The sequence below is a fragment of the Plecotus auritus genome (assembly GCF_963455305.1).
Source record: "Plecotus auritus genome assembly, chromosome: 7".
NCBI classification, from domain to species: domain Eukaryota; kingdom Metazoa; phylum Chordata; class Mammalia; order Chiroptera; family Vespertilionidae; genus Plecotus; species Plecotus auritus.
In genome coordinates, this window is record NC_137774.1 from 67,762,552 (window position 1) to 67,786,012 (window position 23,461).

General features: G+C 56.2%; 2 protein-coding genes across 8 annotated transcripts in view; one reads left to right on the top strand and one right to left on the bottom strand.

Moving 5' to 3' along the window:
• ATP2A1 (ATPase sarcoplasmic/endoplasmic reticulum Ca2+ transporting 1) lies at positions 1 to 15,911 on the top strand. Of its 3 annotated transcripts, XM_080677821.1 has the most exons (23): positions 1 to 306; positions 644 to 661; positions 1,054 to 1,136; positions 2,422 to 2,526; positions 3,215 to 3,353; positions 5,220 to 5,300; positions 6,223 to 6,308; positions 6,722 to 7,019; positions 7,180 to 7,346; positions 9,418 to 9,506; positions 9,757 to 9,859; positions 10,104 to 10,235; positions 11,734 to 11,856; positions 11,977 to 12,195; positions 12,856 to 13,191; positions 13,378 to 13,598; positions 13,696 to 13,898; positions 14,085 to 14,170; positions 14,268 to 14,401; positions 14,499 to 14,616; positions 14,752 to 14,869; positions 15,158 to 15,201; positions 15,589 to 15,911. In XM_080677821.1, the coding sequence occupies exons 1-22, from the start codon at positions 189 to 191 to the stop codon at positions 15,160 to 15,162; spliced, it is 2,982 nt and encodes a 993-aa protein (XP_080533947.1). In that variant the 5' UTR covers positions 1 to 188; the 3' UTR covers positions 15,163 to 15,201; positions 15,589 to 15,911. The 3 variants fall into 3 exon arrangements, with proteins under 3 accessions (XP_080533947.1, XP_080533946.1, XP_080533945.1); XM_080677820.1 differs by lacking the exon at positions 15,158 to 15,201 and having other exon boundaries at positions 4 to 306; positions 15,589 to 15,876; XM_080677819.1 differs by lacking the exon at positions 15,589 to 15,911 and having other exon boundaries at positions 4 to 306; positions 14,752 to 15,219.
• The window catches only part of RABEP2 (rabaptin, RAB GTPase binding effector protein 2), a 13,228-nt gene continuing 5,589 nt past the window's right edge, over positions 15,823 to 23,461 (bottom strand). Inside the window, exons 4-14 of one of the 5 annotated variants that reach the window (XM_080677830.1) lie at positions 21,302 to 21,412; positions 20,868 to 21,218; positions 19,660 to 19,755; positions 19,469 to 19,567; positions 18,608 to 18,760; positions 17,428 to 17,605; positions 17,280 to 17,291; positions 17,121 to 17,176; positions 16,988 to 17,029; positions 16,786 to 16,902; positions 15,825 to 16,440 (exon numbers count right to left, since the gene is read on the bottom strand). In XM_080677830.1, coding sequence (XP_080533956.1) covers positions 16,339 to 16,440; positions 16,786 to 16,902; positions 16,988 to 17,029; positions 17,121 to 17,176; positions 17,280 to 17,291; positions 17,428 to 17,605; positions 18,608 to 18,760; positions 19,469 to 19,567; positions 19,660 to 19,755; positions 20,868 to 21,218; positions 21,302 to 21,412 — 1,317 coding nt within the window. In that variant the 3' untranslated portion in view covers positions 15,825 to 16,338. Of the gene's footprint in view, positions 16,441 to 16,785; positions 17,030 to 17,120; positions 17,177 to 17,279; positions 17,292 to 17,423; positions 17,606 to 18,607; positions 18,761 to 19,468; positions 19,568 to 19,659; positions 19,756 to 20,867; positions 21,219 to 21,301; positions 21,413 to 23,461 lie in introns of all 5 variants that reach the window. The other 4 variants (XM_080677833.1, XM_080677832.1, XM_080677831.1 and 1 more) reach the window with 4 other exon arrangements.

The window sequence follows — 23,461 nt, forward strand, 5'->3', positions numbered from 1 at the left end:
GGTGGCCAGCTGCTGCAAGTGGGACGGGGGTCAGAGCTTTGTGGAGGGAAGAAAAATCTGGGGGGGGGCAGGAGTCAAAAAGGAAGAAACCCAGACAAACAGGCAGGTGAACACACTGAGGAAGGCCCCCCACACGTGGAACCCCCCCAGAAGAAACACTGCCCCCTGGCCCCCAGGAAGGGAGCACAATGGAGGCTGCACACTCCAAGAGCACAGAAGAATGTCTGGCCTATTTTGGGGTGAGCGAGACTACAGGCCTCACCCCGGACCAAGTGAAGCGGCACATAGAGAAATACGGCCCCAATGGTAAGTGTCCTTTGGAGAGCTGGCAATGCCCTCGCGCAGCCCTGCAGCACCCACTCACACGCGCGCGCACACGCGCGCACACACACACACACACACTTGCATGGGACTTAGGGAAGAGGTGGGCCCTGGTCCAATGACTACACGGGGGCAGGGAGAGGATACTGGCAGACAGGGGCCCTGAGACACGGAGTTTGGGAGGTTTTATGGGTGACCTTGGTGAGCCTCAGATGCCCTGTTGGTGGCCTGATTCTCCTACCTTAGTCACAAATTCCAGGGTGTGGGGGCATTAGACTGAACCCCAAATGAATATGTCCTTTTTTTTCTTTTCCCTGGGTAGAGCTACCTGCTGAGGAAGGTAAGTTACTGGACTCCCTCTCCCCTCTGTGCCCCACTTCCTTCTCCCTGCCCTCTCCCTGCTCACTCCTGGGGCAAAGACCCCTCCCCAAAGGTTGGAGCTTGGCTGGGGGCAGAAGTTTCCAGGCACTTTCTCCTTGAGGCATCCAGCCCTTGAACAACTGCCCACCACTTGGAGGAAGGAGCCTGTTTTTGGAGCCCTGGCAAGCTCCCTCCGCCCTTCTCTAAGTGCCAAGTGGCCTGCCCATCACCCCAGAACCTCACAGCTCCAGGCTGGAAGTCAGGGCACTTCCAGTCCCTGGACCCCTGCTTGCACCGAGTCCCAGCGGTTCACCCACCAGACCTGAACCGCCAGACCTGAACCCGGGGGCCTCCCCTTGCCTCTTCCTCCAGGGAAGTCCCTGTGGGAGTTGGTAGCAGAGCAGTTTGAAGACCTCCTGGTGCGGATCCTCCTCCTGGCCGCCTGCATTTCCTTTGTAAGTGCGGGAGGGCATGGGGGAGGGCGGGGGTGTGGGTGGGGGATCTGGGGAGCCTGCTGAGTGTTGGCTCGAATCAGAGGCTGCTCTAGTCCAAGCCCTCAGCATCCTATTCTACAGACCAGAACTGAGGGGGTGGGGTGGGACTGGTGTGCGTCCTCCTCTGTCCTTCCCACACCCCGCAGGCAGGTTTTATTTTAAGCTTTAAGGGTGTTCTCAGCCAAAACACTGAAGCTAAGCCATTCCCGAAGCTTCAAGGGCTCTGAAGGCTCGGGTTACCCCCTGAGCGCAGGGCTCCCCAGCTCAGAGACTGCTGCCACCCCAGGCACCACTGCTCCCTGCTGCCCGGGGGCCCACACGCCATTCCACCAATCCCCGAGCAGCCTCGTGCCCCTGGCCCGCCCCCTGGCACTGATTGGGCGAGGCAGACTCCCTCTGAGAGGCGGGAAAGAGCTGCTGGTGCGAGGGTGACCCCTCACCTGCCTCTGGCCTTCCAGCCCCATCAGGGCTGGAGCTCCTGAGACCCCTCCTCACCAGCATGGCTAACCTTCCCAGGCCCCTCGCAGCCTCAGGGCTGACCCCTCCTCAAGGCCCTGGCACCCACCTTCTCAGCAGTCCACCCCGCATTTGAGAGTTTCTTCCTTAACTTAGTCCCCGATGGAAGAAAGACTCTGTAGGCACACGTCTCCCTGTCCCCCGCTCCTCAGTGGAGGCCTCGCGGCCCCGAGCACTAGCTGGCAGGGCCTCCTTCTCCCTTCTCAGATTTGCTCCTTGACATTTGCCTGTGGCTGTCGCCTTTGCCTGGCAGAGGCAACAGCTGGGGTGGGGTGTGTACAGGAGGCGGGTAACTCTATCCCCTCTCCTTCTCCCTCATGAAATCGGAGCTTCCAGCCTTGGCTGGGGGAGGGGTGTGGGTGGGCCAGGCCATTGAGGACCACGGGGTTCTCCTAGGGGTTTGGTTCCCATGAGATGGATGTGGCTGTGGGGGGTCGTTGGCCTGGTGTCCCTGAGCTTTGTTTACAAGCCAACAACTCAGTCAGGGAAACCTGCAAGCGTCCCTTGTCAGGCCCTGAGTTGTGCGTGCCTGCCTGCCTGCGCCTGCGCCGGTGAGCATCAGCAGGGCAGTGCTCGCGTGGCACGGGCCTGGAGTGTGGAGCCCTATGCCGTGGGCGATGCAGTGCCCCGTGGTCCTGCCGCTTGCTCCTGCACGTGTTCTCACCTCCTTTGCTTTCCTTACCTGTTGGAGGGGCTCCAGCTCATCATTCTCCCTTTCCCTGCTTCCCAGGTGCTGGCCTGGTTTGAGGAAGGTGAAGAGACCGTCACTGCCTTTGTTGAACCCTTTGTCATCCTCTTGATCCTCATTGCCAATGCCATCGTGGGGGTTTGGCAGGTTAGCCTTGACCCCACCTCACTCCTTCCCATCCTAACACTGAGCAGGAGGCCAGCCTTCCCCTACCTCCCCTCCATCACTTCCCCTGGGCTGGCCTTGTTCTCTGGTCCTATTGCTGCATTTGCACATGGGGCAGAGTGTTGGAAAGAGGGGGAGACTGTTGCTCCTACTGTCACTGGCTGGCTGTATAGCCCTGGACAAGTTCCTCATCTCTCTGAACCTCAGTTTCCTCATCCATAAAACGGGGCTAGTAGTCCTGCCCCAGAATGGTGAAACGTAACAAGGTGATGAGTGCAGAAGTGCCTGGCCCTGTGCCTGGCATATAGAAGGAGTTCAGTAAATAATAGTTTTGAGTTCTTCTTTCTCTTCCCTTACTACCCTCTACTCTTCCTGTCCCCTGCTTTCGGGTTTTCTTTGATTCTCTTTTCTTTTCTCCCTAAAAGCCCCTTAACTGTGTCAGCCATAAGTGAGTTTCCTCGTACACACTGGGGTTTGTCTACTTCCCTGTGCCAGGAGCCAGGGCTGCAGAGCCTCCCTCCTCCTCTGTGAGATCCCACTGCCCCCAGGACTCTGGCTCCTGCTCTGCCGTCTCTACACTCCACCCCCCAGACCCTCCCCAAGCAGTCCCCCCTCTTCCCACAACCTTCCTCCCTCTGATGCTCCTCCTGTCGTCCACCCTGTACCGCAGGAACGTAATGCAGAGAACGCCATTGAGGCCCTGAAGGAATATGAGCCCGAGATGGGGAAAGTCTACCGGGCTGACCGGAAGTCAGTGCAGAGGATCAAGGCTCGGGACATTGTCCCCGGGGACATTGTGGAGGTGGCTGGTGAGTGATGGGATTGAGTGGTCCAGAGTAGGAGGCCTTGGGTTCAAGGCCAAGAAGATGTATATGTTGGGGGCAAGGACTGGTCACTTCCTGATTCTGGGTCCAGGAGGTAGCCAGGGTGGTGGAGTCTTTGCTTCTCCTTCCAGACTCCTCAGGAGGTCACCCCAGGGCACTGTCGCCGCAGCACCCCCTCCCTGTGAGAGCCTCACAGGAACAGCCAGTCCTGTCCCTGAAGCTGCAGGCAGACCCCTTCTCCCCCGCCTCTCACCCAGTACTTGCAAGCAACAGGTGGAGCCCAGTCCCTGCCAATGGCCCCATCTCCACCCCCTCCCGAGGCCTGGCTTCCCTCCTTCCACCCCCCAAGCTTGGTCAGCCTTAAATCTTGACCTCTCTGTGCCCTTGAGGCCTCAAAGGGGAAGGAGCGAGGGTTGAAGGGAGGAAGGGGGGCCAAAGGCTCAAGCCCCCGACCATGTAAGGGAAACTCAGCCCCAGCAGAGAACACGGGACCTGGGAGGAGAGCTCAAGGAGGGCCCCGCCTCTGTGCGGAGGGACACTTAATGCCCGACAGGGAGAGGTGGGGGCTGGGTGGCTAAGATTACTGGGATTCTGCCCCCTTCAGCGGTTTTTATATTTGCCCTGCACAGGCCTCCCCACATCTCCAGGCCCCTGGCAGAGGGGAATGTATCTTTCTCAGTGGGCTTCCCTCCTAGACACCTACGTTGTCACCATGGGAAACTTGGAGAAAGGGAGGGAGGGCAGGCTGAAGACCCCGGTGCCCCATCGCTGTCCTGCTATGGTGACAGTTTGGAGTCTGTGCCATGAATGTCTATAAATATCGCTTCGACTTGGGTGACAGTGTGTCCCGCCCAACTCCATGGCCAACCCTGTCCCTCCTCCATCAGCTTCCTCTGGCACAGCAGGAGGGATCTCAGAAACAAGGGAAGGAGAGCATTCAGACCCTGTCCCCAGAACCACCCTTAGGACTAGGCAGGGTCAGGCAGAGGGCCTGGCAGACACGTAGCCTCCTCAAAGGCCTCGAGTCTGGTGGGGCGTCCGCCTGCAGCCTCCCCAATGGGCTTCCCTGACTGACCCTTCCTTCTGGCCTCCCCCACAACTTCTCAGCCCACTGCTGTGTGACTTCCCCATCCCCCTCTCCTCGCGGCCTGCAGACCTCCCCTTCTTTTCCACCATCTCCCAGTGCGCTCACCCGTCCCCGCTCTCCCTCACATGCTCAGACTGGACAGCACGTTTCGGATGTGCGTCTTCTCCAATGGACTGTGCCCTCTGCCTCAGCCGCTCCTCTCTCCCCTCCTGCGCCTTCCCTCCTCACACCTCCTCTCACGCACTCTCCCTTGTTTCTTGCTCCATCCACCCTCAGTCTTGGTTGACACTGATTTTTCTCAGTTCCCATATCTTCTCCTGACTCTTCCTACCTGCCCTGGCTGTTCCACTCCGTTCTCTTCCCCGACACACATCTCTCCAACTCGCTGTTTCCTCTAGTTTTCTTGCCTTTCCCGCCTCGCCTTCTCACTTGCCCGCCTCTCTGTTGTGCTGTCTCCCATTCATTTTCCCTTCAGTCATTCAACATACATTTATTCAGCTGCCAGGCCTCCCTTCACAGGGCTCATAGCCCGGTGGGGAGAAAAGCTTTCAACGAGGGGGACAGTGGCATGCGTGTTAAGAGGGAGATGCTGGGGCTACAGGAGCACATGCTGAGGGCATGACTCAAGCCCAGGGTGGGCACCCAGCCCAGGTGACCTCGCCAACACCTGAAGGATGAGGTGAGGTAGTTGGACAAAAATTGCGATTTTCTTAGGAAGGAAGAAAAATACTTTCTCAACTAATTTCAGTCTACTCTGTCCACAGTGGGGGACAAAGTCCCTGCAGACATCCGCATCCTCTCCATCAAATCCACCACCCTCCGGGTTGACCAGTCCATCCTGACAGGTGTGGTGGCCGGGGTGGGAGGGTGCCTCGGGGGAGGGGGGAGGATGGGCGAGTAGGAGCCGGGTGGACAGACAGGGATGCGATTCCAGGTGAGAAGAGAACACCCAGCAATAGGGCCCTTCCTGGCTCCGCAGTGGCAGCAGCTCAGCATTCACTGCTCAGCTTTGTTCACGGTTGCAAAACTGAAACACAAGGGTCTGGGAGAGGGCAGGACGTTTGTGCCCCTTCTCCAGGCGGCCGTTGATCCGTCCCTTCCACACAGACATACGGACACACTCACCCAGGGAACTATCCTGTCTCTGCAAAAGTCCGCGAGTAAGGAACCATAGGTTCTAGGACAAGACAAGGTTCAGATGCACTTAAAACACCACTGCTTCTGGGTCTCCACTGGGACAGAAGGTGGTGAAGAGCCAGCGAAGGTTCCCATGGCCCAGGAGGCGAGGCCTGGTACCATGCACTGCCCACCGGGGGAGTGGGGGAGGCTCCACGGGTGGGCCTCCCTCCCAGGAGCCTGGCCCCCCCATGGGCAGTGCATGGTACCCAATCAGCTGACTGATTTCACCAGGACCTTTCCTAAGTGGACCTAGTACCCTCCCCGTTTACAGAGGACCGAACAGGTTAGGTCAGTGGTCGGCAAACTCATTAGTCAACAGAGCGGCAAACCGTGGCTCGCGAGCCGCAATTTGCCGACCACTGGGTTAAGTGATCCTGAGACATGCAGCTTTAAGTGGGGAAGCCGAGGCGTGGGTCCAGGTCTCTTACTCTAAGGGTAATGAGTTCCCCGTTTGCCGCCAGTGGCTGCTCCCAGAGTCCAGACTTCCTCCAGGATCACTGCTCGGTCCTTACCAGGCCTGTGCTGCCGCACAGGGAGCGCTAGGGCCAGGGAGTGTGGGGTGTCATCTGAAAACCCCCTTCTCCACAGGTGAGTCCGTTTCTGTCATCAAGCACACAGAGCCTGTTCCTGACCCCCGAGCTGTCAACCAGGATAAGAAGAACATGCTCTTTTCGGTGAGCTATGCGGGCCAGCTGGTCTGGGCGAGACGTGGAGGTGTGAGAAGAAATGAGTCCCGCCCTCGCTGGTTTGGCTCAATGGATAGAGCATCAGCTTGCGGACTGAAGGGTCTCGGTTTCCATTCCGGTCAAGGGCACATGCCTGGGTTGTGGGCTGGATCCCCAGTAGGGGGCGTGCAGGAGGCAGCCAATCAATGGTTCTCTTTCATCATTGATGTTTCTATCCTCTTTCCCTTCCTCTCTGACATCAATTAAAAAAGAAGATCTTGTATAATCTAGCTGTTTAAATTTAAAATAATCATTTCCATCCTTAAAAATAAAGGTTCTTTTTATCCTTAAAAAATAGAAAAGAAATGAGTCTCGCAGTCAGAGTCCTTTGTCTGATTCCTTGCCTTGTCTGTACCTTCCAGGGCACCAACATTGCAGCTGGCAAGGCCATCGGCATCGTGGCCACGACTGGTGTGAGCACCGAGATTGGGAAGATCCGAGACCAAATGGCCGCCACAGAGCAGGACAAGACCCCTCTGCAGCAGAAGCTGGATGAGTTTGGGGAGCAGCTCTCCAAGGTCATCTCTCTCATCTGCGTGGCTGTGTGGCTTATCAACATTGGCCACTTCAACGACCCCGTCCATGGGGGCTCCTGGTTCCGTGGCGCCATCTACTACTTTAAGATCGCTGTGGCCCTGGCTGTGGCTGCGATTCCAGAAGGTATGGTGGTCTCTCGCCCCATTTGCTAATCTCGTCAATAGGGACCCTTTTTCCAAATAAGGTAACATCTACAGGTTCCAGTGATGGGGCCTGATATCGCTGGGGGCCATTCCTTCCCATCTCTGTTATTGACCCCTCACTCCGACTTTTCCCCCCACAGGCTTGCCTGCAGTCATCACCACCTGCCTGGCCTTGGGCACCCGCCGGATGGCAAAGAAAAACGCCATCGTGAGGAGCTTGCCCTCTGTCGAGACCCTGGGCTGCACCTCTGTCATCTGTTCCGACAAAACAGGCACCCTCACCACCAACCAGATGTCGGTCTGCAAGGTCAGAGAAGCACGGCCCTCCCGCTCAGGCGCTGCCCAGTGAAACGAGGCTCCGCAGATAGGGTTGCCCCTTCCTCACTCACCACTTCTTATTGACCTGGAAGGAAATGCTCAGAGGGCAAGACGGCGTGCCATCCTGCAAGCTCTGCAGGGGATCCAAGAGGCCCCACTGCCCCGGCCAGAATTTGCCCTGCACTACCTCTAGTCCCCCACACAGCCCCGACGGGGAACGGTCTCACTTACCCCACTTTCCAGAGGAGGAGGCTGAGGCTCTGGAAACTCAGTGCCCAATTAAGAAGTAGCAGAATTGAGTTTCAAACCCAAGTCTGTCTGGCCCAGCTGCTGCCTGTGCCCTAGACTGCCTTCCAGAATGGTCGTCACAGCAGGGCCCTGGGACCCGGCCACTCTCACCTCGAGCAGCATTTCCCAAACCAGGGCTCTCCGTCTCCCTGTGCCTCAGGCTCTTCGGCAGTCTGGACTTCTTCTCAGTATAATATTTTAAATGTATAAGATAAATACTTAGGGCCCGAGCTGGTTTAGCTCAGTGGATAGAGCATCTGCCTGGAGCCTGAAGAGTCCCAGGTTTGATGCCCGTCAAGGGCACATGCCTGGGTTGCGGGCTCAATCCCCAGCAGGGGGCGTGCAGGAAGCAGCCAATCAATGATTCTCTCCCATCACTGGTGTTTCTATCTCGCTTTCCCTCTCCCTTTCTCTCTGAAATCAGAAAAATATATTTTAAAATTAAATAAATACTTAGGATTCTGTTTTAAAAATAGAGCAGATCACAGAAGAAACCAATGATTTAAGCACAGTTATCAAAATATTTTAAAAACAGATTTGCAATTTGGTAACACTTCTGCTTCTTTATTAATTTGTTTAAGTAGCAAGTCTGGCAGTGGGTCTAAGAACTACCGTAATGTTGAAGCTGTGGTTCATTGCCTGCATTCATAATTGGAAGGAAATGCTAAATGTCAGTTAGAGAGAAAACAAAAGATGTCTTCTTTTTTTCTTTTTCTTTATTTTTAAGTATGAGCATTTTTTTTTAATTGATTGGTTTGAGAGAGAGATGTTGGTTTGCTGTTCCACGTAGTTATGCATTCATTGGTTGATTCTTGTATGTGCCATGACCAGGGTCGAACCTGAAACCTTGGCGTATCAGGACGATGTTCTAACTAGATACTGGCCAGGGCTTGTCGTCGTCGTCTTCTTCTTCTTCTTCTTCTTCTTCTTCTTCTTCTTCTTCTTCTTCTTCTTCTTTTGCCATCAAAGTTCACAGACCCCCTGGCCAAGAATCCCCGACCTGAACAGAGCTCTTGGAATAGCATGTCCATTAAATAGAAATTATTGTTCTGGGACTTGGGGACTCTGTGGTCAGACCAGGGCAGGAAGGGCTGTACCCTTGGCCCTTGGGGAGGCCCACAGGCCTCTTGGCATTTGAAAGCCTCGGAGAAGGCTGACTGTAAAGAGGGTGGACTTCACTTTGTTTAGCCCAGAGTTCCCCAAACTTACTTGACCACAGACCGCTTTGTCTTGGAACATGTCTTAATGCCGTCCCTTCCACACTTGCCCTGGTTTAGTGGGTGCTCCCCTCTGAGCACTGCAGATGCTGCTCCTTCCATAGCACCGGCTTCAGAGCCAGGCCACAGGCTTGTGCATCTGGGCTCCTGTTGTGTTTCATAAAAATGAATTCATTGCCCACATTCAAAGTCCAGAGATTTCATAGGAAAATAACCAGAATTTCTAACTGTTCCTGCAAAACTAGAAGATCTGGCCCCAGTGGCTGGAGCTACCTATGGGTCCTGTGCAAACAGGTGGACTGTAGCTCCAGTCCCCACCACTTACAGTGCACGTCTTCACTTCTGTGCAAAGGCCAGTAACCAATCCTGAGAAGACTGCAGGGGAGCGGTGGGAGAGAGAGGATGCAGGGAGGGACAGAGGCAAGACGGGGGCCTGGTAGAAAGTTCATTCCGTTTGTGCAGGTGGCGGGCAAAGGGACATTCCGAGCCTGGGCCCCTCGGTGCCTTCAGTGGCAGGGAGCCAGGCGTCCGCACAGACCCCTCTCTCTCCCGCAGATGTTTGTCATCGACAAGGTGGAAGGAGACTCCTGTGTGCTGAACAAGTTCTCCATCACTGGTTCCACTTATGCTCCTGAAGGAGAGGTGTAAGTCCCTCAGCGTCCCACCTCCTCACGCCTCCGCACACCCCCCTTCCTCCCTGGGCTCCCTCTAGTTGTGTCTTCCTTTCTCTCTCTTCTTCCTTCCCTGACCTTGTTCTCTGTCCCACCTGATCTCCAAGTGGGTTGCCATGGTCCCTACTGTGCCTCACTGCTCTCCCCTGGCTCTCTCTACATTTCATTCCCTATTCTTCTCCACTTGTCTCTTTTCCTTCCTTCCTCCCCATCCCGCTGCCAGCTTGAAGAATGATAAGCCAGTCCGGGCAGGGCAGTATGATGGGCTGGTGGAGCTGGCCACCATCTGTGCCCTCTGCAATGACTCCTCTTTGGACTTCAATGAGGTAACCTTGACACTCCCAAAGCAGCCCTCCTTCCCCCGCCAGCTGGCTCAGGCACAGGCATCCTCACCAGGTCACCAGGCAGGGGTCACGGGAAGGGGTCCCTCGTAGCAAGTTCTTTCCTCGGTGTAAGGGGAAGGGAGTGGCTTGCTCCTTCCTATTCTAGGTGGAAGGTGGGTGGGATTGGTGGGAGCAAGGGGCCAGGAGCCCAGGGCACCTACTTCCTCTTCCTCCTCTGCCCTCTCAGGCCAAAGGTGTTTATGAGAAGGTAGGCGAGGCCACCGAGACGGCACTCACCACCCTCGTAGAGAAGATGAATGTGTTCAACACGGATGTGAGAAGCCTCTCGAAGGTGGAGAGGGCCAACGCCTGCAACTCGGTGAGTCTGGCTGCTCCCTCCCACGGGGTCCTTCTTCACCCCCATCGCTTGGGCCAGGCAGGACCCCAGGAACTTCAGGAAGCAGAGGCCCCCTGTCAGGCTGGGGAGGCCCTTGTGTCCCATGCTGGCACCCCAACCAGTATAGACCGGTGGGCACTCCTCAGCTTCTTTTGGTCAGGCTGCCTTTGAAAAGAACCTGCTGTCCCTGGACCAGGAGCTGCAGCATCCCTTCTTTGTTTAAGATCACTTCCTCCTGCCCCTCCCTAGTTGAAAAGGGATGGAGCTGGACACAGAAACCACCTGGGGCAGTTATTACCCCTTTGTCTCTTAGGAACACACTTGCTTTAATTATATCTCGAAACCTGATTTAGGATTTGCGAGATGTGACCACTGCACATTCTTTCACTTCCCCTTGGTCTGTTTCCCTCACTCTGAGTTCTTGCTATTAATATTTACTCAGTGTCTACACCGAATTCCTCTGGGGTGTTATGCTCCCCACAGTACCCAGTCTTATATGCGAGATGCTCATATACATGTCAGTAGACATTTTTTAAATTTTCTGCTTTTGTTTTATTGAGGTAAATTCACATAACAAAATTCACCATTTTAACCATTAAAGTGTACATTTCAGGGGCTTCCAATACATTCATGATGTGCAACCATCACCACTATCCCTTTTTTTTTTTAAATTTAAATTCTTTATTGTTTAAAGTATTACATATGTCTCATTTTCCCCCTGTTGACCTCTCCCCGGCCATTCCCACCCCCAGCACATGCCCTCACCCCTCTACTCTCTGTGTCCATGGGTTATGCTTATATGTATGCATACAAGTCCTTTGGTTGATCTCTTACCCTCCCCCACCCCCCGTCTTCCCTCTGAGTTTGGATGGTCTATTCGATGCTTCTGTGTCTCTGGATCTATTTTTGTTTCAGTAGATATTTGAAACCTATTTTAATCATTTACAAATGATAATTTAAAAAAAATTCACAAATGATAAGGTAAACATCAACTTATTTTTATTTTATTATTGTTATCTTTAGTTTTATTTTATTTTATGGAGAAATATCCATGATGCATTTGGTGACAGGCTCTCATTCATTTTTATGGAACACTTATTATTTCATGCCAGGCACTAGGTCTGCACTGTCCCAAGCACATGTGTTTGTTTAAATGTAAATTAATTAAAAATGAACATAAGTGAAAACTCGGTTCTGCAGTTGCACCAGCCACATTTCCCATGCTCGGTGGTTCCTGGTAGAGAACATGCCATCATCACTGACTGTTCAGTGGGCAGTGCTTTCAGCCAGACACTGTAACGCAGTGGCCGTGGGATTCTCGCCCGGTGTGCTGTGGGTGCCACTCAGCTGACAGCCTGGGGTCCGCGCAACCTCCACAGCCTTTTGATTATGCCTGGGACTCCTCCCTTGTAGCACAGCGTCAGCGCTCTTTTCCTCCAGCCTCATGTCTGCCCTCCTGCTTCCTGTCTCCTCTCAACAGGTGATCCGCCAGCTAATGAAGAAGGAATTCACCCTGGAGTTCTCCCGGGACAGAAAGTCCATGTCTGTCTATTGCTCCCCAGCCAAATCCCGGGCAGCCGTAGGCAACAAGATGTTTGTCAAGGTCAGACATTGGAATGTGCCCCAGACTTCTCTGTCTGGGCCTGAGCCCCTTCTCTCCCTGCCCTCTCCCTGTGCCCCGGAAAGAAGACAGTCGTCTCTGAGTGCTGGTCTGGTCTCCTAGGGTGCCCCCGAGGGGGTCATTGACCGCTGCAACTATGTGCGAGTCGGCACCACCCGGGTGCCGATGACAGGGCCGATGAAGGAGAAGATCATGACTGTGATCAAGGAGTGGGGCACTGGCCGGGACACCCTGCGCTGCCTGGCTCTGGCCACCCGGGACACCCCCCCGAAGCGAGAGGATATGATCCTGGAAGACTCTACCAAGTTCATGGACTACGAGGTGAGCAGATGGAATCCCATTGTCCCAGCGTCGTCTGCCTCACCCCCTCCTCCACCCTGTCCTTTCCTACTTTGTCCCGGGTCCTAGAATCACAGGATGTTAGAGTTTGAAAGAACCTTAGTGCCACTTTGCATGTGATCGTGCACCTGTCCATGAGGAGGTAAGGCGATGAGCACACAGAGCAGAAGTCAGCGCACATACTCGGGGCAGCGGACACGTTTCCATCGTGGCTTTCTTGACGCAAGCAGCAGCACATCGGCCTGCATTCTGGCACAGGCTCCTTTTTTCTAGTGGACTGGCTCTCTGAATAGCACCAAAGTCCACTCCCTTCACTTTATGGAGGGGACTCTGGCATGCCGTTCACACAGATATACTCCAAGTTGTAGACCAAGTGAATGGCCCTTCAGAAAGCAGAAACCACCACCCTCACCCCCAGCTCAAGTTCTTCGGTGAAAGACACAGTCTGCCACTTACAATGGGCTTGGCACTGCCAAGCCTGCAGGTAGACGTGTAAACAAGGCTTCCTGCCTCACTGAGGGTTAGACACTAGGCCCAGTCAGCTCTCCCCATTCAGACCTTTCTCCCCAGCTCCCGAGCGCTTCCTCCCGGCTCATTTTCAGAGCCCCTCACAGATCCTGTCGCTCTCTGCTGTCTCCCCAGACGGACCTGACATTTGTTGGCGTGGTTGGCATGTTGGACCCTCCCCGAAAGGAGGTCACAGGCTCTATCCAGCTGTGCCGTGATGCCGGAATCCGGGTGATCATGATTACTGGGGACAACAAGGGCACAGCCATTGCCATCTGCCGACGAATTGGCATCTTTGGGGAGAACGAGGAGGTGACAGACCGAGCCTACACTGGCCGGGAGTTTGATGACCTGCCCCTGAGTGAGCAGCGGGAGGCCTGCCGTCGCGCCTGTTGCTTTGCCCGCGTGGAGCCTGCCCATAAGTCGAAGATTGTGGAGTATCTGCAGTCTTACGATGAGATCACCGCTATGGTGAGGAGACAACAGGCCTGCCCAGGCGGGGCCTGTAGAGTCTGGCATGGGGCTGTCTGCTTAGGGTCCATTGAGACGGTTGTCTTCAGGAGCTAGGAGCATGGCAGGGAGGAGCTGAGTGAGGGCCCTGGTCAAATCCAAGAGGCAGGTGCGAGGGGCCAGGTCCCACCTTCTCTCTCCCCGCAGACAGGTGATGGGGTCAACGACGCCCCTGCTCTGAAGAAGGCTGAGATCGGCATTGCCATGGGCTCCGGCACTGCCGTGGCCAAGACCGCCTCCGAGATGGTGCTGGCTGATGACAACTTCTCCACCATCGTGGCTGCCGTGGAGGAGGGCCGGGCCATCTACAACAACATGAAGCAGTTCATCCGCTACCTCATCTCCTCCAACGTGGGCGAGGTGGTCTGGTGAGCAGCCAGGGGGGGCGCCCAGGAGGACCCAGCCCGGGTGGGGGAATGGCCACGGGTCTGGGAGCAGACGGACATGACCACCTGCTTCTGGCAGCATCTTCCTGACAGCCGCCTTGGGGCTGCCTGAGGCCCTGATCCCTGTGCAGCTGCTGTGGGTGAACCTGGTGACTGATGGGCTCCCGGCCACAGCCCTAGGCTTCAACCCACCGGACCTGGACATCATGGATCGCCCCCCCCGGAGCCCCAAGGAGCCCCTCATCAGTGGCTGGCTCTTCTTCCGCTACATGGCAATTGGGGGTGAGTAGGATGAGACCCCCCACAATCCTTTCCAACCCTCCAAATGGACCCATCTCCAGGACCCCAGCCCCTCCAGTGTAGCTGCCCCAGTTGCTCCTTCTCTGCCAGCTGTTCACAGCCATCGGTCTTCCTGATGCCTCCCATCGCCCCAGCCCCGACCCCCAACTCCTCATCTCTCCACCGCAGGCTATGTGGGTGCGGCCACTGTGGGAGCGGCTGCCTGGTGGTTCCTGTATGCGGAGGACGGGCCTCACGTCACCTACAGCCAGCTGGTAGGGAGGCTGAAGAGGGAGGACGGAGGTGGACGGGAAGCAGAAGGGGGGCCCCGAGGCCTCTGCGGGACCCCAGTTCCTTCCCCTCCCCCTGCAGACTCACTTCATGCAGTGCACTGAGGACAATCCCGACTTTGAGGGTGTGGAGTGTGAGATCTTTGAGGCCCCTGAGCCCATGACCATGGCCTTGTCTGTGCTGGTCACCATCGAGATGTGCAATGCTCTCAACAGGTAGGACCTGCCCACCCCCGCCTTTTCCTCCACCCCTCCTCTCGCCTCACCTCTCTTGTGTCTCCCACCCTTGCCTCTGCCCGGCCTCCGCTGGCAGCCTCTCTGAGAACCAGTCCCTTGTGCGGATGCCACCCTGGGTGAACATCTGGCTGCTGGGCTCCATCTGCCTCTCCATGTCCCTCCATTTCCTCATTCTCTACGTGGACCCTCTGCCGGTGAGCCTCCTCTGGCCGGGCACCCGTTGCCCACCGTAGAGCCTGTGACTACACGGGCTCAAGAAGGGAAGGAGGCTGGGCAGTGCTGGGTACTCAGCGGGGCACTTGTCCTCACTGCCTTTGACCCCCCCTCAGATGATCTTCAAGCTCCGGGCCTTGGACTTGACCCAGTGGCTTATGGTCCTCAAGATCTCATTGCCTGTCATCGGGCTCGACGAACTCCTGAAGTTCGTTGCTCGGAACTATTTGGAGGGTAAGCGGCTTCCCTCCTCTGCGCCGTCAGCCCCAGGCCCTGAGCACAGCCTCTTCCCTCTGCGCTGCGAAGGCGCCCGCCCCCACCCTCTTCCTTTTCAGGTGGGCGTGTTCTGGGTCCTGGCAGGACCACTGTCCACCAGGGAGGCGCACCAGGTCCTTTCTCCCCTCCTCCCTCCATGCCTGGTGCAGACACCTTCTCCTTGGTGCCCCACTTCCTCAGCCCTCTAGGCCCGCCACACCCACCCTCCCCCAATAACGGCTGTCTCTCTGTCCTCTCTGGCCATAGGATAACCCGTTCCCCCTCCTCCATCTCTTTGAACCGTGTCACAGGTATCGCCCCCCTTCTTGTCCTTGCCCCCAGCTGCTGTGCCCCCACCTGACCCCTCTCCCCCTCGGCTGGCCTCCGAGGTCACTGCGCTCGCACACTGCCACTGCCGCGCTTCCAAGCAGGGGTAGGCTGCTGCCCTCACTCTGCGGGCTCGCACTGCCCGGCCTCTGGGCACACTGTCTGCTGGGCTGCGCTGCGTTGCGCTGGCTGGGCGCTGCGCTGTCTGCCGCTGGGGCTGCAGTGGTTGGGAGTGGGATCTGGGGACACAGGTGGGTATGGGGGTTGTTGAGCGACCCTCCAGGTGAGTCTGCAGGTGTTGGGAGCCTGGAGCCTGGGAGGGACTCTTCTTCTCCCGCCACCTGCTTCAACCCTTCCTTTTCTCCCTCCAGATCCAGAAGATGAAAGAAGGAAGTAACCAGTCCTTTTGCCCCTTCTTCCCCATCCTGATAGTGACACCTTTAGCCAGAGCTGTGGCACAGACCCCACACTCCTCCCCCTCGACATTCTTTATAAACACAATGTCCCCTTCCCTTTGCCTCCCCACCCAGCCACCCACCTCCCTCTTTCCCTGTAAAAACTTCCCTTCCCCAGCCACGTGGGGCTTGCAGGGACAAGGCGACCGACTGAGCTGAGCTGCTTATTTATTGAAAATAAATGACAGAAAAGTCTGGCCTTGCCTCCATGCACATCTTGGGCCTGGTCGAGCCCCTAGGTACAAGCATCTTCGTGTCATGCAGTCCAGAAAGCAGCCGTCTGACCAGGATGCACATGTGGAGGAAGGCTCCACGCCACCACCCACAGCTTGGCTGGGACTAGGGAAGGGGCAGGGGAGGGGCCGGTAGTCTGCTTGGGGAACAGGGGCACCAGGGTGGGACCCAGGAGGCAGCACAGCAGCCAGAGCGCCGCAGGGCTGAGCCTGCACCTTTGGTTCAGCAGGGAGCTGGGACCCTCACCCAGTGTCATCCTGGGGAGCAGAAGGCCCAGCCACTCCCAGGAGGAGACCCTGGCAAGGGGGTGTGGCCCTGTCCCCTAACCCCAGGCTGAGAGAGAAGGAAAGACTCCATCCCGAGAGCCCCAGAGCCTAGGCCTCCTGGCTCTGCAGTGGAGAAAGGCAGTCTCCCCGAGGGTGGGGCTGGCCCTCAGCTGTCCTTGATGTCCCCGATGTCCCTGAGCGGCGCCTCGTCCAAGAGGCTGCGCACCTGCTCCAGACTCTCTGCCTGGCGGATCTGCTCCAGGCGCACCTGCGGGCCCAGTGAGGAAAGCAGAGGCCCTCGGTGGGCAAATGTAGCCCCGCCTCCCCCATCCCGTAGTGACAACAGGTTCGAGGAAGAAAGGGGTCCTGGGAGGGCAGCCTGAGGAAGCGGGGCGGGGCAGGGCAGGTGATAAATGGCACGCAGCAGGTCTGTGTGCCTGGCCCTGATGACAAAGATGGATAACAGAGCTTTAACGGTTGGAGCAGGAGCTCAGAGGAAAGAACCACACCAGCCAGGAGGAAGAGGACTCCTCTAACTTGGGCCTGTCCTTGCATGACCCAGGACACGTCACCTGGAGTCACGGCAGCCTGGTGGTGAGGGGACCTGCCATACCTGCAGGGCCTGGGACAGGCGCACGAAATCCCTCTGCACCTGCTCGCTGGTCTCCAGCTCGGCCTGCAGCCGCAGCACCTTTGCCCTCTGTTCTGAGAGGAGGTCTGTGAGCTGAGCCTAGGGGACAGGATGAGGCTGGAACTTGGAGCCAGGCAGGAGGGGTGGCCCACTGGAGGGTCCCTCTACACCAGCCCTGACTGACCTCTTCTGTGGGGCCTGACCCCGGTGGCTGCCCCGAGGCTTCCTGAGGCAGACAGAGGGCAGAGGGGCTGGTTAGGGTCTCCCCAACTCTGCCACCCCTGACCATCATCCTGCCTGGCCTTACTCTGCCTCACCTTGCTCTGTTCCTGATGGATCCGCTCCATCTCTGTCCTGAGACTGCACAGGGAGGCTAGGAAGTCAGGCAGGGACAAGCCGTCAGGCCCACACTCTCCTCCTTCACCAGCCCCAGCCCCAGCCCCAGCCCCAGCCCCGCTGGCTCCAGCCATACTCACCCTCTAACACCTCTGTGTGGGAAGGAAAGAGAGAGCGGTCAAGGCTTGTTCTCACACCATCTCTCTCCCCTCCTAGCACCCAGGTGGTCCCCTATGGGGAGGCCAAACCCCTGAGAGCAGGAGTGTGGGAGCTCATCTCTCCACTCACCTGTCTCCTCCCTCTGCACCCTCAGCTGCCCCTCCAGGCTGGCCCTCGCCGCCGTCTCTTCCTCCAGCGCCTCCCGCAGCGTCACGATCTCAATGCGAAGGCGTTCGGCCTCGTGCTCCCGGGCCTGCTGGTGGGCCCTGGCCTCCTGCCCCATGCGGAGCACCAGCTGCTTCAGCTCCTGGAAGGGCAAAGCACCTGCTGGGTGTGGCAGCAGGGGTCACCCGCCATACAGGGAGTGTAGGGAGGGGGAGGAAGGGAGAAACCTGTTAAAAGGGGGGACAGCCCATCATGGGGCAAGGAGACAGCACATGACCCAGCAGTGAGCGTTCCACAGCAAGCACGCGCCCCGGCGGAGGTCCCTGAGGAATGGTGCCAAGGTCCAGATTACCCTGAGCAAGATACCCTTTTCCTAACGCTCAGAAACAACGAACTGGTCAGCAATCCACTGCTTAGGGAGGCATGTGCATATAATAAAAATGGCACCAAAATAGAGCAGGGGGTGGTCCAATTCAGGAAGGTGGGAGCAGAGCCAAGCAGTAAGGGTCCATGTGAGGAGATACAAGTTGTATTTTCAGGATGGGCAAGGGCTCCCGGTGACCGTCACTTTTTGTTAAAATCCTCACCCAAAGATGTTTCATTGATTTTTAGAGAGAGAAACACTGATGTGAAAGAGAAACATCAACTTGTTGCCTCCCTTATGCACCCCGATCTGGGATGAAACCCGCCTGGGTATGTGTCCTGACCAGGAATCAAACCCACAACCTTTTTTGGTGAATGGGGCAATGCTTTGAGCCACTGACCCACCCGGCCAGGGCGACCTTCATATTTTTAACAAATTAATAATATCAACCAAGACCATGCACAGATCAATGATGACAGCCTGTTATGAGCCCAAGATTATGATGAATTCAACTTTGTGGATCTCGTGTCCCTTAAAAATAAACCAAATTACTGCTTCTTTCACATCAAGCATTCTGTGAGCTCATTTTCTCTTCATGCCGATGCTGGCAAGGGGGCTTAGTCCCATTTCAGGTGGGGAAACAGCCTTAGAAAAGTCAAGTGAGTCGGCCAAGGTGACGCAGTGAGAACACAGCAGCCTGGACCTGTCCCCCAGTCCCACAGGGAGAAAGTGCCACCAGGGTGAACCCCAGGGTCCCGGTGCCTGCATGCCCCCCCTTACCGGGACTGAGCTGGGCATTGACTCCTCCTGGCCCTCCTGCTCCAGGACCCGGGGGGCTGAAGACTGTGGCTGCTCAGCCCGGAGCCCTTGGTTTTCCTCGGTCAGCCGCTTTACCTCGTGGCTCAGGCACTTGTGGGAGGTGGCCAGCTCTGCCTGGGGATGAAGCGTTAGTGTGCACGATGAGGGGACCAAGTGTCTCCAGTCCGCTGAGAGGACAAAACCTGACCCCTCTTCCTTCACCCTTCTCAGTGACTTGGGGGTCACACAGTGGCAGCCACCAACCATGTCGGCTGCTTTATTTGGTCCATGTTGGTTGTTGTTTTTTTACTTTAAATTAGTTGCTAAGTCTAAAAATTGGTAGACGACTCACAAATATCTAGATTTCTGGCTTCTCTTGACAAACAGAAAACCTGGCAGCACTGAGCTCGAATTCCCACGTGGCGGAGTCCAGGGAAGCCACCCCCTACGCACCATTTCTCGGCTCCCAGGTTGCTCCTTCCTGCCTCGCACCTGGCCCAATTCAATCGTCTGCAGCTCTTGTCTGGTCTGGGAAGTATCTGGTCTCGCGATCCCTGCTTTTACTCTTCATGACTCTAAGCTGGGCCCACTGTCTCAATTTCATGGTGGCAAGGCTGAGGCTCTCAGCCTGTGGGATCAGCTCAAGGTCCCGCAGCAGGTGCGCCGTGGGCTCTCTCTGAACACAAGCCCCTGCTCTGGCCACTGTGCCAGGTACCCTGGAAACCCTTTCACCCACTTGGCACCAACTCCCGCGCAGGACAGGTGCCTCAACCTTCCATGTGACCCCCTCCACCAATTCCCGTCACACTCCCCTCCCTCCTGCCCCAGCCCCCAAGCCCTCACCATCTGCAGCTGAACCCGCTCCTGAGCCTGGCTCACGGTCCCCTGCAGGGTCTGCAGCAGTTGCTCTGAGTTCTGGACCTGCGCCAGGAGCACCTGCATCTGTGGGTGGCAGGAGGCAAGGGTGAGGTTGGGGCCCAGGAGGAGGCATGCAGCCAGAGGCCCTGCTGGGCTAGAGCAGAGGCTGGACCCACCTGCTTGGCACAGTCCTCATTGCTTCGCCTCAGGCCCTCTTGCAGCTCATCCCGCTCACGGCCGATGCTCTCCAGGTCCTTTTGCAGCTGCCGCCCCTGCCACAGACCCAGCCTCAGTCTCAACCTCCAGGGAGGCCTCCCCTCACCATGCCTCTTATGCCTCGCGCCTCCCCGTCTTTTTTTTGGCATCTCCGTAGGTGGTGCCATTATCCTCACAGTTGCTCAAGCCCAAAGCCCAGGAATTGATGTTGACTATTCTCTTTTTTCCACTCCCCAAGTCCAACCCACCAGCAGGCCCTGCCAATCTGCCTCCAAAGTAGATTCCACATCCACTTCTCTTTATCTCTGCTGCCATCTCCTGGTCCCAGTCACAACCTTCTTCTAAACTATGTCAAGGCCCTAGCTTGGCTCAGTGGATAGAGCATTGGCCTGCGGACTGAAGGGTCCCAGGTTCAATTCCCGTCAAGGGCACATGCCAGGGTTGCGGGCTCAATCCCCAGGAGGATCATGCAGGAGGCAGCCGATCAATGATTCGCTCTCATTATTGATGTTTCTATCTCTCCCTCTCCCTTCCTCTCTGAAATCAATAAAAAAACACACACACAAAAAAACTATGTCAAGCACCTCCAACTAGCTAGCCTGCCTCTCCTGTTGCCCTCCCCCCACTACAGCCCATTCCTACACTGAGGCCCAAGTGGTCTGTTGAAGCCTAAAGCGGAGCAGGCCTCTCCATGGTTTAAACCCCTCAGAGGCCTCCCACTGCCCCTTGTCTGAAACACTCCGTGCACCGAGGCTGACCTCCTGGGGCCTGCCTTCCTTTCTGATCTCATCTCTCTTCTCCCTCTCGGTGGCCTTCCTGTGCCTCAGCCATACCATGGTCTATCCATCCTCAGGGCCTTTGAACTTGCAGTCCCTTCTGCCCCCTCTTTGAGGAGTGCCTCTCTGTCACCATCCAGGTTAGTCTCCAGCACTGCATGACCTGTTCCTTTGTCCTGGGCCTCACCTGGGGACACTGACCTCCTCATGTGTCCATGTGCATGTGTGGCCTGGCTCCCTCACTTGGTGGAAGCACCAGGAGGGAGGGAGTTTTCTCTTCACTGTGGATCCCCAGCTCTGGCTCAGCCTGGGCCCAGTACGTGCTCAGTAAGTACTGGTGCAAGGAGAGGTGGACGCATGCATGCAGACAGGCACCCTACCACTCCACTCACCTCCATTTGCAACTGCTCCCACTGGGTGTCTGGGACAAGCTGGTAACCAGGAGGGGGCAGGTAGATGCCCTCAGGGACCAGGGTGCCCGTGGACACCAGAGAGGCCGTCTCTTCCTGCTCGGGGCTCAGGCCCTGGCGGCCACGAGGCAGGGAGGTGCTGCTGCCGGGCCCACCGCCAAGGGAGAAGGAGGAGATGGAGGCGCTGTCATCACAGTTGTGGGCGAAAGCCTCGGCCGCTGCACCCCCATCTCCGCTCAGCTCCTCGAGAGGCTCCAGCGGGGGAGACAGGTCCCGGGAGAGAGGCAGCAACTCCGTGGAGCCATGCAGGGAAGGGGGGTGCCGGGGACGTCCCTAGGGAAGGGGGTCAGGGAAGAGGCTGGGGACAGGGTCCTGCGACGCCCCTCTTCCCTCAGTGCCCCCTGGCCTCCCCTCACCTGGATCTCTTGAATCAGCTCCTCTGCCCTCAGCAGCTTTGCCTTTAGCTCCTCTATCTCCTGCTCCATGGGCAGCACGATCTCTCGCAGCTTCTCTGAGTCCTCATGGGCCTGAAGAAGGGGCAGGGTTGGGCAGCGACAATTGCCTTCAGGTCTGTTCAGAGCTTTCTTTCCAAGTACATCAGCCCCTCTAATCCTCCCAAGAAAGCCCTGTCCACCCCCATCTGAGATCACAGAGGGTTTGGAGCTCAGACCTGCCCCAGGGCACGTGGTAGATAAAGGGGCCACAGTCACGGCTATCTTCCCACCTGCTCACCATATTTCCTCCCCAATATCCAGTTTCCTTTTATCACAGAAACTAACATTTAATTTGGGCACATAGCCTATATTCTAGAATACATCCACATTTCTCAGCTTCCCTGTAACTAAGCATGGCCACGTGATGTAAGTTTCAGCTAAGGAGATGGAGGCAGGTGCCATGTGCAACTTCAGGGCAACTCCTTAAAGGGAGGGTGTGCATTCCTCCCCCACCCCTCCCCGCTGGCTAGAATGTGCACAGGGCTGGCACTCAAGCAGGCATCTTGGACATGAGGCAGTAAGCGACCTATGGCTACACAGCAACACAGAAGGAGCCCGAGTTCCTAATGACTTTTTAAAAAATTCTTGTAAGAGTTTATGTGAGCCAAACGGATGACATACACTGGGGAGCAAGATCTCAATCGCTCTGGAGAACAGCTTTGCAGCTTCCCTAAGAGTCGAGCTGCCATTTCAGTCCTGGAAACGTCTACCTCTGGACCTTGAGAAAATAAACATCTATCTTATTTAAGCCACTGTTGACTTGGGTGTCCAAACCTCATCCTAACTAATATGCCCTCCCACACTCCAATCACCAATTGCTGGCTATTCCTTTTTGGTCTCTTTTCAAGTTTGGGGTCCTGCTGAGCATAACAGCTCCAGGAGGATGAACCCCAGCTCCTCTGTCCTAGGACAGCCAACTCTAACCATGTCACTGCTATTTCATCTCCCACGAGTGCTAGGTCAGCGAGAACGGCCCTGATGCCCTGGCTGGTGTGCGAGTCAGTGGTGAGAGCATCGGCCCATGGACCAAAGGATCTCATGTTTGACTCCTAATCGGTGCACATACCCGGGCTGCGGACCTGATCCCCAGTCAGGGTGTGTGTGGAAGGCAACCAATGGATGTTTCTCTGTCACACTGTCTCTCTCAAAAAAAAACAAAAAAAACCAACAAACCACAAGCTCAGTCTAACCCTCCAAATCTCATGTGAACCCTGGCAACAGACAGGGTAACCCTGTGTGGCCCAAACAAAACACTCTGGATCCCATCTGAAGCCTTGGAATCCATACTCTGCAGATCCCAGGCTGTGGACTGACCATGGCCACATGCAGGAGCTGGGCCAGGACTGGAACTGCCTGACGCCAGGCCTGCAGCCCCTCCCACTGTCCCAAGTGGCTCTCCGTCAGCAGAGCCCTCTCCTTCCCCACCCTGGGTAACTGCTCCTGGAGGAACACCCCGAATGCAAGCCGCAGCTTCTGCTGGGAAGGTGTGGGTTAGACACCTTCCTTTCTTGGGCTCCTGTTTTGACCTCTGTCTAACCGGGCGACTGACTCGATCTCCCTGAGCCTTGGTTTCCTTATGCATAAAATGAGCTAAGTACCTACCTCACAGGGCTGCTGTGAGGATCAAGTGAGGTAACAATATGAACCTGCTTTGAAAGATGAAGATTTGGTAATATGTGCTTCCTACTATTATAAATAACGAAAACAACAATAAAGGAAGTGATATGCTATTTTTAGAACAAAAACTTTAGAACCAGATGGCTTAGATTTTTAAGTCCCAAATCTCCTTTCTGGGTGCAAAACCTGGGGAGAATTATTGAACTTCTCTAAGCCTCATCTTACTCATCTGTTAAATGGATCAATGGACCTAGTTTTCAGGGGAAAGACTAGGGAGCCTGAATCTGTCAAGCAGTTATCAGAGTGCCTAGTGCTTGAGCGGTATCCTTAAGGGTTAGCTCCCTTTCCCTACATGACTGTCCTTCATGTTGGAGGTAAGTGAACATAGTAAAGCCACTAGTAAGCGGCAGGCCAAGACCCTGCTAAGTGTGGAACTAGCATCTGCGACACCTAGAATGATGACTG

Coding starts and splice junctions, on each gene's coding strand:
- ATP2A1 (XM_080677819.1), top strand. CDS start 189: ATGGAGGCTGCACACTCCAAGAGCACAGAAGAATGTCTGGCCTATTTT. Junction 1,137..2,421: donor TGGCCGCCTGCATTTCCTTT/GTAAGTGCGGGA, acceptor CCTGCTTCCCAG/GTGCTGGCCTGGTTTGAGGA. Junction 11,857..11,976: donor GCAACAAGATGTTTGTCAAG/GTCAGACATTGG, acceptor CTGGTCTCCTAG/GGTGCCCCCGAGGGGGTCAT.